We start from the raw sequence: 15,643 nt of genomic DNA on the forward strand, positions 1-15,643 counted from the left end.
TCCCAAGGGGCAGGGAAAAGGGCAATGGTTGGGAATGCTCCTGAACTCCCACCTGAGTGCCTTGCAGCCCTTGCCTGTACAGGGTGATGGTGAGTGTTTGGGAGCTTTTGCAAGTGGTTGGGATGGCTTCATCCCTTTACCCAAACTTCTACCACCTCTGTTTACCAGCCCGTAAAAGGGCGGTAATGGCAGGCGTGCTGGCCTTGTGCACAGTTGCAAAGAGCTTCTTCCGCAAAATATCTCTGACACTTCCTCATAGACTAAGTTTTGGATTATGAACACATTGGGATTTACTGGTGCTGTGAGGTCAGCTTTAGTGGCGCCTAGCCTTTCATGTAGGTGAGTGGCATGGTCTGTCCCTCCCATCACCTCTCTGCTCCCCAGGGCACGGTTAGCGCCTCATGTCCGTGATGGGAAGGGATTTAATTGCCTCGCATCTCCACATGTGTCATGTTGGTGCTAGCTTTATTGCATGAATACCTGGGGCTTCCAACTGTTCGATGCTGCAGGCTCTCAGGGATAGGTATAAAAGGGCTGAGGTCTTTGCAGCCCTCTATTCTGCTTCTTCCACTTGTCTCTAAACAGATCACCTGGGTAAGTCCTGCTCTTGGAGGCTTCTCGCGGCTCTCTCCCTGACTTCATCAATACAGCCTCTCCCCAGATCCTTGCCTAATTCTGCCTGCACTTTGCAGTACTCCTTGCCCGCGTGGAAGATGTCCTGCTCCAGCCTGTGTGCCCCTGTGTGTGGGGTGGCTGCCCCGGCCCCAGTGGCTGACAGCGCCAACGAGCCCTGCGTGCGGCAGTGCCCTGACTCCACCGTGGTGATCCAGCCCCCGGCCACGGTGCTCACCTTGCCCGGGCCCATCCTCAGCTCCTTCCCGCAGCATGCCGTGGTTGGCTCGGCGGGAGTCCCGGGTGTGGCAGGGGGCTTTGGCGGCACTTTTGGAGGCCGTGGTGGCTTTGGGGGCTATGGAGGCCTTTTGAGCTATGGCGGCCTTAGTGGTTATGGAGGCCTTGGTGGTTATGGAGGCCTTGGGGGCTATGGGGGCTATGCAGCCTTTGGGAGCTGCGGATATGGCGGCTGGCGTCGGGGCCTCAGGTACCTCAGTGGCAACTGCGGGCCCTGCTAAGCCCACCACTGGCTCCAGCCCCTGATGAAGGAGTGCTCCAGAACTGCCCTGGTATGTCCCAACATGAGACCAACAGAAAGGGCTCCAATTCGTCTTCACTGGGATCCAGAGCTTGGAGGCCTCATGCCTGCACAGCGTGCAACTCTGACTTTTACCTGCCCCGCTTGAGATTCTCTTCAGGACTTGCTGCCCCGTAATACGCAGCCTAGCGCCTTCCTTCTGTTCCTGCGGTGTGATTGCTGGTCACCTCCTCTGTGCCTTTTGCAAGGAGTTTGTGGCTGCTCCTGTCCAGGGCCTCCCTTTCTGCCAATTTCCTGCTCCCCTGGACTTACAATAAAAGTTCTGTTGCAACACATTCTCGACCCATGGTATTTCTTCATCCTTCTTCTTCCAGACTTCCCCCAAAACGCAGAGCCAGGGCAGTTGGGCTGTTGGCTGCACTCCTGGCTTTGCTACTGGGACCTTTGCTACTGGGTGTTAAGCTGAGGCAGGGGAGGTTTAGGCTGGACATCAGGAAGATGTTCTTCAGTGGGTGGTCACACACTGGAACAGGCTCCCCAGTGAAGTAGTCACTGCACCAAACCTGTCTGAATTTAATAAGCTATTGCACTGTGCACTTAGTCACATGGTCTAAAATTTTGGGAAGACCTCTGTGGTGCCAGGAGTTGGACTTGATGATCCCTATTGGTCCCTTCCAAATCGTGATATTCTATGATTCTATGATTCTTTGGGCCACTGGGGCATGGCATTATGACTGAAGATCAGAGTCCCCAGTGGGTCTTGTAGAGGACAGCCCCCTGAACCTCCTCCCTTCTCTCAGTGGGAAGAATGGCAATGCATACCCAATCCTACTTTGAGAACACGACGGAGAAACAGACGTCTTGCACAGCCACCACAGCATGTTTGACCTCTTTATATTGCCTTTTCTATGGTCACCCGTGGAGGTCTGGGGAGACAGAGAGATGGCCACTGCATGGTCAGGGCTCCTGCCACCTGCTGACTGTGCTCATGTGCCCAGCTGCAACCGGTGGCACTGGGAAAGGGGTGAAGGAGACACAGCCAAGTCTGCCCAAGGTTCCCCTCACATCATGTACCCATTGCAGCCATCCAGAGCCAGGGGGCACAAAGGCCTTGAGTAGGAGGTGGGTGTCCGTACCCTCCTCATGTCCCTTCCTTCCCCTAAAGTCTTCCGATCGTGTGATCCTGGCTCTGCACAGTGGTCTTTCTTGGAGACGATTCTTGTCAGGGAAATCAAGAAGAGCAGTGGGGCAGCACATCGGTCCCTGCTGGAGGCTCAGGAGAACATGCATCACCCGTAATTGTCAAGACAGGGGAAGGGGAAAACGTCAGTGAACTGTCCGAGCAGCCACAGCTTTCCTCCACCACCTGTGCAGAAGTTTGTGTGTCTCCTCTTGTGCTTGAGGACCTCTTTTCCATTTCTGCCCATCCACACCACTCCCCAGGCTCCAGTGCTAGGACCCCCAGCCAACCACTGGGTCCTGCCACCCATGGCATCGCCTGCATGCTGGGTGAGGGCAGAGTGATGGGAGGCAGCAGTCGTGCCTCCTCACAGCCGTTGTGGCCAGGTGTTCTGGGGGCCTGGCCGTGCAGGTCGCTTGGTGTGCTGGTGTGTGAGGAAGGGCAGCCATGGCCTGGCAGCATGTCTGCAGTATGGGGCTGTGTGGAGCACTGCTGTCCTACCCGGGCAGAGCTGTGTTCCCCAGCTACAAGCAGGCAAGCTGTGTATACAGGGAAGAACTTCTGGCCCAGTGGTGGGGAAAAGCTTGCAAGTGCTCCATGGAGATGTGGGAGGAAGAGGAGGGAAACTGGGGGGTCTGGAGGAAAGGCTGGTGGGGAGCCCTCAGCCTCTTTTGGCTGCCCCATGGCCTCTCAGGTGGCTCCAACCACGCGTTTGCCCTTGGGGAAGGTGTGGCAACCCTCTTGCAATGGCTGTGTTGCCCGGGGTAGGGCGTGGAGGTGAAGGAATGCCTGCAGGGTCCCTGAGAATGCCCCGGGTGGCAACTAGTAGGGATGGACCCAGAAAGATGGTGCATCCGTACAGCAAGGATGGAGAGGAGGAAGCAACAAGGAAAAACTGTGGTCAAGAATGTGCTGTAACAGAGTATTTATTGCTGCTGTAGGGGATTGTAGGGGATCAGGGAGACGGCAGGAAGCCAGGCCCTGACTCCTTGCAGAAGGCAGAGCAGTAGTGAGTAACAGCCATGCCACAGGAGGCGTCTGGTGCTTGGCTGCATCATCATGGGGTATTGAGTCCTGAAGCGAAGCTCAAGCAGGGAGGAGAAGGGCAGAGGGGCCCCATGAAGGCATAAGGCCTCCAAGCTCTGGAAACCAGTGAAGATGAGTGGGAGCTTTTCCTGAAGGTGTCACGTTGGGATGTTCCAGGGCAGCTGCGGAGCATTCCTTTACCAGGGGCTGGAGCCAGAGGTGGGCTTAGCAGGGCCCGCAGTTGCCACTGAGGTACCTGTGGCCCAGACGCCAGCCTCCGTATCCGCAGCTCCCAAAGGCTCCATAGCCCCCATAACCCCCAAGGCCTCCATAGCCCCCAAGGCCTCCATAGCCCAAAAGGCCACCATAACCCCCAAGGCCTCCATAGCCTCCAAAGACACCACGGCCTCCAAAAGTGCCGCCGAAGCCCCCTGCCACACCCGGGACTCCTGCCGAGCCCACCACAGCATGCTGCGGGAAGGAGCTGAGGATGGGCCCGGGCAAGGTGAGCACCGTGGCCGGGGGCTGGATCACCACGGTGGAGTCGGGACACTGCCGCACGCAGGGCTCGTTGGCGCTGTCAGCCACTGGGGCCGGGGCAGCCACCCCACACACAGGGGCACACAGGCTGGAGCAAGACATCTTCCACGCAGGCAAGGAGTACTGCAAAGGGCAGGAAGAATTAGGCAAGGATCTGGGGAGAGGCTGTACTGATGGAGGCAGGGAGAGAGCCGCGAGAAGCCTCCAAGAGCACGACTTACCAGGTGATCTGTTTAGAGACAAGTGGAGGAAGCAGGATAGAGGGCTGCAAAGCCCTCAGCCCTTTTATACCTGTCCCAGACAGCCCCTGGCATCAAACATAGGTGGAAGCCCCAGACATTCATGCAATAAAGCTGACAACCTTCATGAAACACGTGGAGATGCGAGGCAATTATATCCCTCCCCACTGGGGACACTGAGGCAGAAATGTGCCCTGGGGAGCAGGGAGGTGATGGGAGGAACAAACCATGACACTCACCTACATGAAAGGCCAGCAGCTGCTGAAGCTGACCTCATGGCACCAATAAACCCCAATGAATTCCTAATCCCCCAGGCGGATTGGGCTTCACCCACAATGCCAACACAGCCACAGCTCTTTGTTTGGCCTTCAGGTGAATTCGAGAGCAAGGAGTACCCCTTTTCTCACAGAGCATGGAGAAGGGCAATGATTAGGGATGCTCCTAAACTCCCACCTGAGTTCCTTGCAACCCTTGTCTGTACAGGGTGATGGTGAGTGTTTGGGAGCTGCGGCAAGTGGTTGGGATGGTTTCATCGCTTTACCCAAACTTCCACCACCTCTGTTTACCAGTCTGTAAAAGGGAGGTAATGACAGGCATGCTGGCTGTGTACAGGGTTTCAAAGTGCTTCTTCTGCTAAATACCTCTGACACTTCCTCATAGACAAAGTTTGGGATTAGGAAGAAATCAGGGTTTATTGGTGCCATGAGGTCAGCTTCACGAGCGGCTGGCCTTTCATGTAGTTATGCGTCGTGGCCTTTTCCTCCCATCACCTCCCTGTTCCCCAGGACACGTTTGAGCCTCAGTGTCCCCGATGGGGAGGTATATAATTGCCCCGCATCTCTACGTGTTTCCTGAAGGTTGTCAGCTTTATTGCATGAATGTCTGGGGCTTCCACCACCGCCCCCTGCCCGATGCTGCAGGCTGTGTGGACCAGGTATAAAAGGGCTGAGGGGTTCACAGCCCTCTATCCTGCTTCCTCCACTTGTCTCTTACCACATCACCCGGGTAAGTCCATGCCTTATGTGCCTCTTCCATTCCTCAGCAGTCGTTTCATTATTTCATCTGTTGGTGTGGGTTCTGCACGTGTTTTTGCAGTGTTGTATAGGCTTGGTTTTAATGGTAGTGTTTCATAGCTACGGAAAGATGGATATTGAAGCTTTTAGGCATGGTGCTTTGAGCTTCCCAACGGAATTGAGTCCTTTGGGTGCTCAGTCTCTTTCCATGTGCTTTGGATGATGTGGTTTTTCCTGTCCTTCGTGTCAGGGAGATCAAGTTGTTTACACCAGCTTTCCAAGTGAATACTCTGCTTATGCTCTGACTGATTTACTTGGTGCAGAGCATTTCCTGGGGCACAAGCTCCAAGAATGGGAGAGCCACAGGGTATTTGTAATGTGGTGATATTCTGACCCCAGCTCTGCCTTCTCTCACAGTTTTGCCTGCAAATCGAAGGATGTCCTGCTCCAGCCTGTGTGCCCCTGTCTGCGGGGTAGCTGCCCCGGCCCCACTGGCTGACAGCTTCAACGAGCCCTGCGTACGGCAGTGCCCTGACTCCACCGTGGTGATCCAGCCCCCGGCCACCGTGCTCACCTTGCCCGGGCCCATCCTCAGCTCCTTCCCGCAGCATGCCGTGGTTGGCTCGGCAGGAGTCCCGGGTGTGGCAGGGGGCTTTGGCGGCACTTTTGGAGGCCGTGGTGGCTTTGGGGGCTATGGAGGCCTTGGGAGCTATGGCGGCCTTTTGGGCTACGGAGGCCTTGGAGGCTATGGGGGCTATGGAGCCTTTGGGAGCTGCGGGTATGGAGGTTGGGCTCTAAGCCACAGGTACCTCAGTGGCAACTGCGGGCCCTGCTAAACTCCAAAGGCCCATGGAATGCAGTGCTGCATCTGCCTTGAGCCTTTACAAACAGCTGCCCTTGATTTCTATAACCAGATGCAGAACAAATCTTTCAGTCCCTCTTTCAGCTGTGCCAAAGCAGCTACTTTAATCTACTGCTCCTTGCTTTTTTGCACAGAATAACCTTGCAGATATGTATCTGGGGGCTTCAGGGTATTAACAATCCCTTCAGAAGCTCCCCTCTATCTGCAATACAGCTAAACAGTGCTCATCCTTGGGTGAGTGTCTCCCCTCTCTGCCCAGATCTGAGGATCCCGAACGATGCTAAGAAGGGGGAATCTTTGAGGTGAAGTCCTGTGTTGGAACTTGCTGCAGCTTTAGTATTTTTGTGATTTCATTTCATTGTTTCTGTGGTTTTTTTTTTTCTTCTCTCACTTTCTACTGCATTTTCCATTCATATTAAAGAATCTGTATTGCATCAACAAAACTTTTTGTCTGAATTTTGTCTTCACTTTGATGTGAGATATGTTTATAGATTGGTGGTGATGTGAAATACCAGATGGCAAGTGGGTTTGGTAAAATTTTTGTGGAAGCACTGTTTTTCTCTTTGAAAACATTTTGAAATGAAATGTAGGAAAGTTGCTACCAAATGATTAGCTTCACTACTACAAATATATTTAAAGGTAAAATTCAGATTTATGTTTTTCATGATTTATAGAGGAATGGAAAATAAACTAGTTAAGTGTTTCTTTCTCATTGATCCTGTGGGAAAATTATGCATATTTTCACATTAAAAGCAATTTAATATAGAGGAAATTGATATACTTTTCCTTCCCTCTGGATGGAAAGATGAAAGAAAATTTTCATTGGGACCCAAAGCAATGTTTTTTCAGCTCATTGGAAACTTCTGCTCCTTGTTGCCACCCATCAGTTGTGATGCACCAAGTTTTCACCCCGCAGCATGTCTACTGCCTTTGCCTTCCTCTGCAGGCATCTCTGGAACTTCCTTTCAGTCTTATGGCCTCAGGGAAGCTCCATGCTGTGAGTTGGAGGGCTGTGCCTGGGCCCTGGGTTTCTCCACCCAGAGGGCTGCACCCAGTGAGGCATGCCTTGCTTGAGGCCAAGTGTTGGAAAGTTGCTCCTGAGATGGACATGGGAAATTTGGCACAGATCATTACCTGAGAAGTGGCAACTGCCAGGGACTCAGGTTGGTCCTGGGGGCTGTCAAATATTAAGCTCATATCTAATGAGATCGTGTAGAAAAGTGTGTGTGTGATTTTGTGATATTTGTGCACAAAGAGGAAACATGAAATACCTATGACAGTGAATAAATATACTATAAATTCAATTGAGAAGTGAAAGAAAAAGGCAACAATTATGTTGTAATGAAAACCAAAAGTCATAGTTTGGTATAGAAAATTTATTTGGAAGGAGACAGCTTTTCTACAATTCTGGAACAAAATTGTACATAATATAAAGATTATCTTTCTGTGGGTTCACTGGGGTCTGGTTTATCACCAGGACCAAAGTGATGCAACCTATAAAAAAATGTGTTTTTTTTTTTTCTCCCTCGGTGCAGTTGCTGTGTGCAATTTCTAGCATCCTAAGTCACCTCTCTAAACTCAGTGTCAATAATGTAACCGAAGTAAAACAAAGCACAACATAAGCAGATGACTAAACCAGAAAGCCAGAAGCCAACAAACCTAAGCTAAAGGCAAAAGGAGAAACTGCACACATGAGCTGCCTCTCACAGGTGCTGAGCGTTCGCAGCTCTCCTTCTCCAGCTGGAGCCAGGCGATGCCCAGTGCTGAGCTCCTGCCTGGCTGCTCAGCCCTCCTGCATCGCCAGGGGCTTGAGCTACCCAAAGCCACTCTGCATCTCAGCTCAGTATGTCCACCGTTTCCCAGAACGGTACGAGTTGCACGGATGTGTCCATTGGGAAGAATATGTGTAGGAGTATTTGGGAGCACACCGAGGCTCTGGGCGGGTGATGACCTGCGGGGTAAGTTTCTCCACTGCAGCCTCCAGCCTCCCCTGGGCCTCTGCTGGCAGGGGGGCTGCAGCGGGGGGCTCTGCTAGGGCCACCTCGGAGGGCTCCGAGGCTCCCACCACCGTTTGCTGGGGATAGGTGGTGAGGATGGGCCCTGGGAAGGTGACGACGACGGGTGGTGGGTAGATGATCACCCTGGAGTCGCCGCAGGCCACCACGCAGGGCTCGTTGCTGCTGGCAGCCAGGGGCTGGGGGCACTTCGCCTCGCAGGGGTTGCTGCACGCCAGCTGCTCGGAAGCCATCGCCTGGCTGCGGAGGGGGGTCCTGCAATTTCATTGTGAAGTTAAGAGGAGGGAAAAGAGGGGAAAAAAAACCCAAACACACCCTGTGTGCTTGGCTGCTGATACTTCTGTGCTTGACTCTAAGACATCTTGAGAGAGATAATTTGGATAAAGAAAACAGCATAGCTCCTCTCCCCGGCTCAACAACATTTTACTTAGCCTGCATCTATTTATCTTTTCTAATTTGCTGTTTTAATCATGCTCCCTCCTCATCCTCCAGGAGCAAAAATCTGCCCCTTTCCCTGTGTGCCACCTCCAAAACTCACATGTGCTCTAAAAGCTCCCTGTCTCTTGCAGCATTTCCTGGAGACATGTCGGGTCTTGTTCCAGCACCCTCCCTCCTCCTCCCACGGGCAGCCTCTCAGGGCAGTGCCTACATTCTGTGTTTTACAGAGGGGGGTGCAAGGGGCGGAAAGAGCCAGGTTTTCAATAGATTTGAGTATCGAGTGATCTGTTTAGCAGCCTGCTTAACGTCTTCTATTTTCCATGCAAATTTCTGTTATTACCGAGCATTGTTCCATTAAAGCACAGAAAAAATAAAAGCTACGAATAAAAGGGGGATTAAAAATACCGTTTTAATAAGTAAAACACCACACTTAAAATATTTAAATTGTGGATGAGTGGTTTTGCCAACCCAAATGCAAAACTTGCAGCTCTAGCTTTGGTACAGACAGATTTAATAATGGTTATTTCTTTCTTCACATTAAATCTCTACATACAAGCTAGTTCTCCGTGGTATAACATCACACTAATTTTTAAACTTGTAAATCAAAGATATGTTATGGTGATGAATAAGGAAAAAGTATTATTTTATTCTTGGTTAAGCCCTGTGTGCTGCAGTGTATTAAATTACTGTCCTTAAACATTTGAAAATGAAGACTAGGGGATATGGCAGCTTTAAAGCACTCCTCAGAGTAAGTAAATGCAGAATGCTTCTAAAGGCAGAGGGAGGATAATTTGGAGCTAATCTATAAAATCAGTAAGTCTTATGTATGGAGAAGTGATATACAGGATCCTAAAATATGTAGCCAAAAACACTTTATAATAAATAAACGATTAAACCACAAAGCATAAAAGTATCTTAAAAGCTACTTTCCCTGACTTCAGGAGCTCAGTGCTACCTTGTACCAGGTGCTAGCACAGGGAATAGGCAGGGCAATGAGCTCCCATCTATTTACTTGTCTCAGCTGTATTCCGAGGAAAGCAAAAGTGTTCTCAAATGCATCATTCTTCAGGGAGGGGGGAAGCATGTTTGCTATTTTTCCCCAAATACCCTTAGGTTAGAATTTAGCTTTGACCTGAAAAAATGCTTACCTCCATCTCTGTAAGAACACATTAAAATGCTAGCAAAGTCACATTTTATTAGTTAGAAATGAAAGCTTATTTTCCACAGTTACATTAAGTAGTAGTATCGAACCATCACCAGATGTAATTTGTTGGGACTCCAACTAAGTTAGCTAAGGATGGACAGATTAAGAATAAAAGCAATGCTGCATCTCTGTAGTTACACCAAACTACCTTCAAACAATGAGCTTTTACTTCAACAGTTGTCTAGGAAATTCCCCCACTTAACAACTGACAAATTTCCTATGCATGGCATATATGTAAAAACAGAGCTAAAATCTATTCTTAATGTTTTTCTGAGAAATTTACTAAATGGAGAGTAAAATTTCCCAATTCTCCCATAAAATTAGTAGCCCAAAGGAGTCTTGAAAAACTCTTGCTTTTATTTTACAGCTTTTATCCAGCAGATAAAAAAAATCTGTAGAAAGATGCTTACTAATGTCTCTGATAGAGGATTTAGTCCCAATTTTAACAAAACTTACACTAAAATAACATTAAGCTCAAGATTTTTATAGTTGTCAAATCAGACTTACTCAGTGTACCGCAGAGAACAAGTCAAGAGAAGTAGTGAGAAGAACCTTGCACGGAAAGTGTATTTATATCCTTTCTCAGACTGCCTGGAGGATCTGAGACGCCCTTTGTGTAAAGGGCCTTAATTACTTATGAAGCAAACTTTGTTGCATGTATTACTCCTGTACTTGCTGTAATTGTTTTGCTCACTGTTTACGATTATCTAAAGCTAAGTTAGGTAATAATTCAAAATGCAGACTGTAGGCTGCAAGTTCCTTTCATCTTGAAATTTCCTTGTTTTACTCTACTGATTTCATTAGGAATTAAAAATACATGAATGAATAGGCTTCTAGTGACTTATCTTTGCTAAAAACATGATTGCATAGGGAGTTTTAGAAACGTCAGTGACAAATTGTGTCAACACATGCAGGATTTATTTTCCATATTGGAAATACAGGTAACATCTAACCTTCTCCGTGCCTAGATAAATCTCTAGAAGCACAGGGCTTCTTCTTCATCTGATATAATGTTAGTGAAGCTGATGGATGTGTTCTTACCCAAGCCAGAGGAATTATCTGGTGCAAAAACTTTAAAGAGCAGAACTATCACAAAACTATCTATTAAATAAAAATGAAGTCATCTCCAATTATGAAGTCTAAAATGAGGAGTTGATTAAATGAATGTTTTACACTTTTCATTCTGTATGAGGTCAGAGCACTCTAAATCCACTAGGATATTATTACTATTAACATAAAATAACTTCCAAGTTTGGCATACTAACATGTTTGTGAAGTACTTTGAAATCTTGTTTCTCCATGTCTCCAGAATATTCCTGATAAGCTCTACAGCCTGGGGGATGTTTAGGGTGTCTTCATTAAAAAGAATTAAACCCACTGTCATGGTGTTTATGACATAAATTATTCTTATTTAATGCGGTTGGTGTCTTTATGCACGAAGCTTTCCTCCAAAGGGAAGAGAGAGTGCAGTGGACCGATTTCTTAGAAAATGGTTGTCCAACCCATGCCTGTCACTGAGGTCCCCCCCGGAGGCTGCCTCCACCAGAGGGAGCCTCCATATGTTCAGGAGCCTCCCCTCGTGCACTGCTCCTCTGTGCACATGAGGGCAGAGTTCAGGTATTGGGGTTGCTGGGGCAGTCTTTGAGTTATGGACATAGGCCACAGCAGAGGTGGCCTCAGGTTTTCATGGTTTGGTTCTTGCGAGGTGGTGTTGATATGGAGTATGCATCAAAGGAACTCACAATTCAACTGCAAATAGTGTTGGTGTTTTTTTTTTTTTTTTTCTCTCCGAAGTTATAAAGGTCTCCTGGTTCTAAGTTATGCATAACTTGTAGCTAGAAGACTGTTGCCCCCCGCCCCCCCTGGAATTGCTATTTCAAAGCATGGCTTTTAAAGCACATATAACAAGAGTGAAATTCATCCCAATAAAAGTATTCTAGCTAAGCATACTGGATTTTTGCTTCATCTCCACAGCATTTGGGAGATACCCATGAGTACAGGAAATAAGTAGGAACTGAATTCTGGCTGTCATATTAAGATGTAGTCCCTTTGCCCCACAGGAAAATGAACTCTTCAGAATTCCCTCATAATTTAGCAATACTCTACAGATTTTTTTTATTTTATTTTTTTTCCCTTCTGGTTTTCATATTGTACTCTGGAGTGACTAAGAAAGGCAGCAAAAGGTAAAGAGTAAAGAAGACTGCATACACCACAATATACAATGTTAATATTGTGAGCATCTATTAATTTTAAAATCATTTTAGAAAATTATATCCTTGTGTAAGGTAGGGACAACATTAATAATAGCTCTTTCCTAGCTAAGATATGATCTATGTGGCCAAACCTGTTCTGTTCAACTTCAGAGCACACAAGTCTTGTTTGTAAAGCTGAGTCAGGGGCACTTGCTAATGAAGAAATAACCAAAGGAAAATGCTTGTGGATGGATGCTCTGATGATGTAGATCTGCAACATTCATTCTGGGGACTTCAAAGAAGCTCTACATGCTTACATCATCTGTAAACACATTATATCAGCAAAAATTCTGCCCATTAGGCAAGTAAGAACTGAAATATAAGTCCAGATCATTAACAAAGGTTAATCAATTATGTATTAATGTATAGATCCAATATTTCTTACACTAGCCGAATCTCTGGCTTTCTGGTTTTATACAAACTACAAGTGAAAGTTGAGTAATTCAAAATTTGAGGCAGGGCATCAGAGTTTAATTAGGACAGTGCCAGAAATGACCTTGATATCTCTCCTTTAAGGTGATACTATTGCCCAACACTAGGCGTCACCTATGGCTATTATCTTTACAGACCTATTTGCATAAGCCACATATTCATAAATGATTGTGAAACATTTGCAGTCCTCAGCATTCGCATGGTGTTTAACTACATAGGGTGTTTCCAGAAACACCTCATAAATCCCAATGTATGGCAGAAGGAGAACAATTGAATAAAGCTGCACAGCTACTGGAAAAGTCCACCAGGCTGTGTATCAGGCAGGGTTAGGGATAGTTTTCTCCAGGCATGTTTGTCAGTTCAACAGAACAGGCACTTTCTGAAGGTCTTTTGATAGCATTAGCGAACTAAAAAGGGGAAATTTTTCTTGTGTAATGGCCTTGTGACATGTGGTTGCTGGCTGGCTCTCTGCTTTCCAGGCTTGTCAGGACCAGTGATGTGAGGTCCAGTGCTCCCTGGATGTTCCGTGTCTTCACCAACTCATTACTTGGTTTTAACAGCCCAGGAAACAGGGTACAAGAAGCAAAGACTTCTACTTTTTGTTCCCTGCTATGTGGGATTAACCTAGGTTTTGAGCATTGAAAAACAACATAGAACTGTCAACAAATTAAAGTCTGCGAGAGAAACTCAGAGGAAGTAGGTGTTCAAGGAACACAGAAGGGAGCGGAGGGAGCAGTACAGATGAGACACCTCCTTCACTATGTGCTGACCAGAGCAGTATTGAAATGTATTGTAATACAAGAAAGTCTAAGTGCTAGTTTATTAGGAACAGGAAACCAAAAGAAATCATTTAAATGATGTAAAATGTGTTTGGAGTTTATGTAGGTTGTGTGTTGTCTCTGATCCTACCGCGGATTTTATTTATTTTTTCCTGCTAATGCATATTTTTTTATTTTTTTTTTTACATTTGGATAGAAACGTGAACCCTGCAGACAGGTTTAGAAGACACCGAGTTAACCCTGGTTTCTTTAGCCTCCACAGCTCCCTCTAGTTGCCCTGTGTGACATTACATAACCTGCCTCAGTTTCCCTTTGTTTTGAGTTTTCTTTACCTTTCTCACCTGCTTCCCAAGCACTGGCCCCCAGCCCCTCATTGCACGGTGTCAGGCAGCAGCACAGATGGTACCTAACAGATAAGCAGCAAGCTGCTTTCCTTCTGCCACAGGTAAGGGGCACAGCCCTATTCTTAAGTGACTTGTTGTCTTCAACATGACTATAAATAGGGATGCTGAAGATGCTGTTTGGTTTCCTAGAATTAAAGAGCAGACCAGATTAAATTGTAATGGTGTACATCCAAGTTTCACTACCTGAAATGTCACAATCAAGCTGAAGCCTGCCTGGTGTTGACTATGAAATAGCAATGTAAGGGACAGTCCCTGAATGGGATCATATCTGGGATTATCAGACTGATCTGTCAAAAGGTTTAGAAGGAGCTACTGTTGCTCTATATTTGTCACTATAGTTGAGCAGATGCACAAAAGTAAAAAGCTGAACTGTCATTCTAGGTGAGCACAAGTTATAGAGAAAATGGAGCCAGGCCCTTTATGGAGACACATTGCAGGAATATGAGGAGCAATAGGTGTAAACAATGAGAGAGGTTCAGATAGGAGGAAAAAAATCCCTGTGAAGGAACGAGAGTTTGGATCAGAGACCTAAGAAAAATCTTAGATTAACCAATAATTAGATCCTTGTCTGGTGCAATTTGGCTCTATCAAACTCTAACATCCCTCTGCTATTCTGAATGCTGTTATCTAAAATTCATTGTACAGATCTGAAACTTTGCTTTAAAGCAGTTATTTCTCAATGAAAGATGAATAGAAAACATACAGAATGGGTTTTGGCATATAAAAAGAAAGGGGGGGGTGTCAATCTTGTGGTAGTAGAGCTTACTGAAACACTGATTATTTCTAATAATGCAGTGTGGTGCATATAGAAGATATTGTAGAGCCTTCACAAAATTCTTTGAAAGTATTTGCTCTCAGCATTCCGCAGGATATATTTAACAAGTGGGTTTCCCCTCAGGGAGATCCCACATATTCACCTCAAAATTTAAGGGCAATTTATGGCATGGAAACCTGAAGTTATTTAATCAGGATCAAACCACAGGAATGTAAACAAATTATACAGGAGAACGAAGAAAGTATTTTTAGCAATCTGTGGGTGTAGCAGCTTAATTCATTGCGAGTCATCCCATGTCCTCCCTGGCAGACCTCAGAGTTGGGATGGTTACAGGGTGAGGAATGCTGTCAGGCACACAGACCTCTGCTGCCAGTGTCCCACATCGCAGCCTGGGGGTCTGGCCCTTAGTGGCAGTAAAAGTACTCAGAGCTCAGGGGCTGGAAGTGAAGATTACTGTGTCAGTAAAATGTCACGAATGAAGTTTGTACGCATAATTTAAAGTGCTCTTTTTTACTTGATATTTGTGTGCAGAGCCTGATAAGGTAGGGTTCAATTTGTTTTGTTCCTGTGGTTGGTGCAGAAAAAGTAAAAATGAGTTTGAGATGAGAATTTTGAACTTGTTTCTTCTAAAACAGCTATAGATAGGTGTTATTACTGAACAGTTCCTTTAGAGGGCAGACCAGAAATTAGGGATAAGGACTGTAGAAGTAGCAATTTAGGGAATAAAGAAAAGAATACAAATAGTATGAGTAGATTATTCCAGTCCTGCATGCACATAGAAGATCTCTGAAATGGAAGAGGGGTAGAAGAGAATGTTAGGGAGAATCAGGAACATAGCCTACCTCATGGGAAAGTTTGAAATGATGAACAGTCCTTTTGCACACTCAAGGTTTATTATTGAATGCATTTGATCCAGATAAATAGCTACTTCTTAGTAAAGATCTGATTCCAGGGCATCAAAGTTAAGTGATATTAACTTTATAATAGGCACTTTGTCTATGTAAATCAATACAAAGCACTTGGGAATTATTTTGAAACTCTTTCCCTGAGGGACTTTTGGAGATTTCCCCGTGAATGATTTTGTCTCTGCGACCCTTAGAGAAGCACCTCCCAAACTGCAGGGGGCAGTTGGGAGTAAAAATCTGATTAAATCAAAGCACAGGTTGTACAGAAACAGTGTGCAGCAATAGAAGCCAGCTTCTAGTACACAACCTGGACCCCAGCAGTCCTTCCCCTTCCTGCAGTGCATAGTTCCATGGAGCTTCCCAGTGCTGACATCAGTGCTGCGCACACCTGCCCTCCTTTATAGGATGGCTGTTGTTTGAGGGTTGGGA

The 15,643-nt window shown here is 46.7% G+C and overlaps 3 protein-coding genes across 3 annotated transcripts; 2 read left to right on the plus strand and 1 right to left on the minus strand.

The window, feature by feature from the left end:
• The first annotated feature begins 694 nt into the window (after positions 1-694).
• LOC310887481 (uncharacterized protein) lies at positions 695-1,194 on the plus strand. The gene has a single exon (XM_083813468.1). The coding sequence runs from the start codon at positions 714-716 to the stop codon at positions 1,128-1,130; it is 417 nt and encodes a 138-aa protein (XP_083669594.1). The 5' UTR covers positions 695-713; the 3' UTR covers positions 1,131-1,194.
• A 224-nt stretch (positions 1,195-1,418) lies between these two features.
• On the minus strand, positions 1,419-4,868 carry LOC310887480 (uncharacterized protein). Its single transcript, XM_083813467.1, has one exon. The coding sequence runs from the start codon at positions 3,996-3,998 to the stop codon at positions 3,582-3,584; it is 417 nt and encodes a 138-aa protein (XP_083669593.1). The 5' UTR covers positions 3,999-4,868; the 3' UTR covers positions 1,419-3,581.
• A 134-nt stretch (positions 4,869-5,002) lies between these two features.
• LOC310887485 (claw keratin-like) lies at positions 5,003-7,842 on the plus strand. Its single transcript, XM_083813472.1, has one exon. The coding sequence runs from the start codon at positions 5,586-5,588 to the stop codon at positions 5,982-5,984; it is 399 nt and encodes a 132-aa protein (XP_083669598.1). The 5' UTR covers positions 5,003-5,585; the 3' UTR covers positions 5,985-7,842.
• The last annotated feature ends 7,801 nt before the right edge of the window (positions 7,843-15,643 follow it).

Source organism: Anser anser (assembly GCF_964211835.1).
Source record: "Anser anser genome assembly, chromosome: 28".
NCBI classification, from domain to species: Eukaryota; Metazoa; Chordata; class Aves; order Anseriformes; family Anatidae; genus Anser; species Anser anser.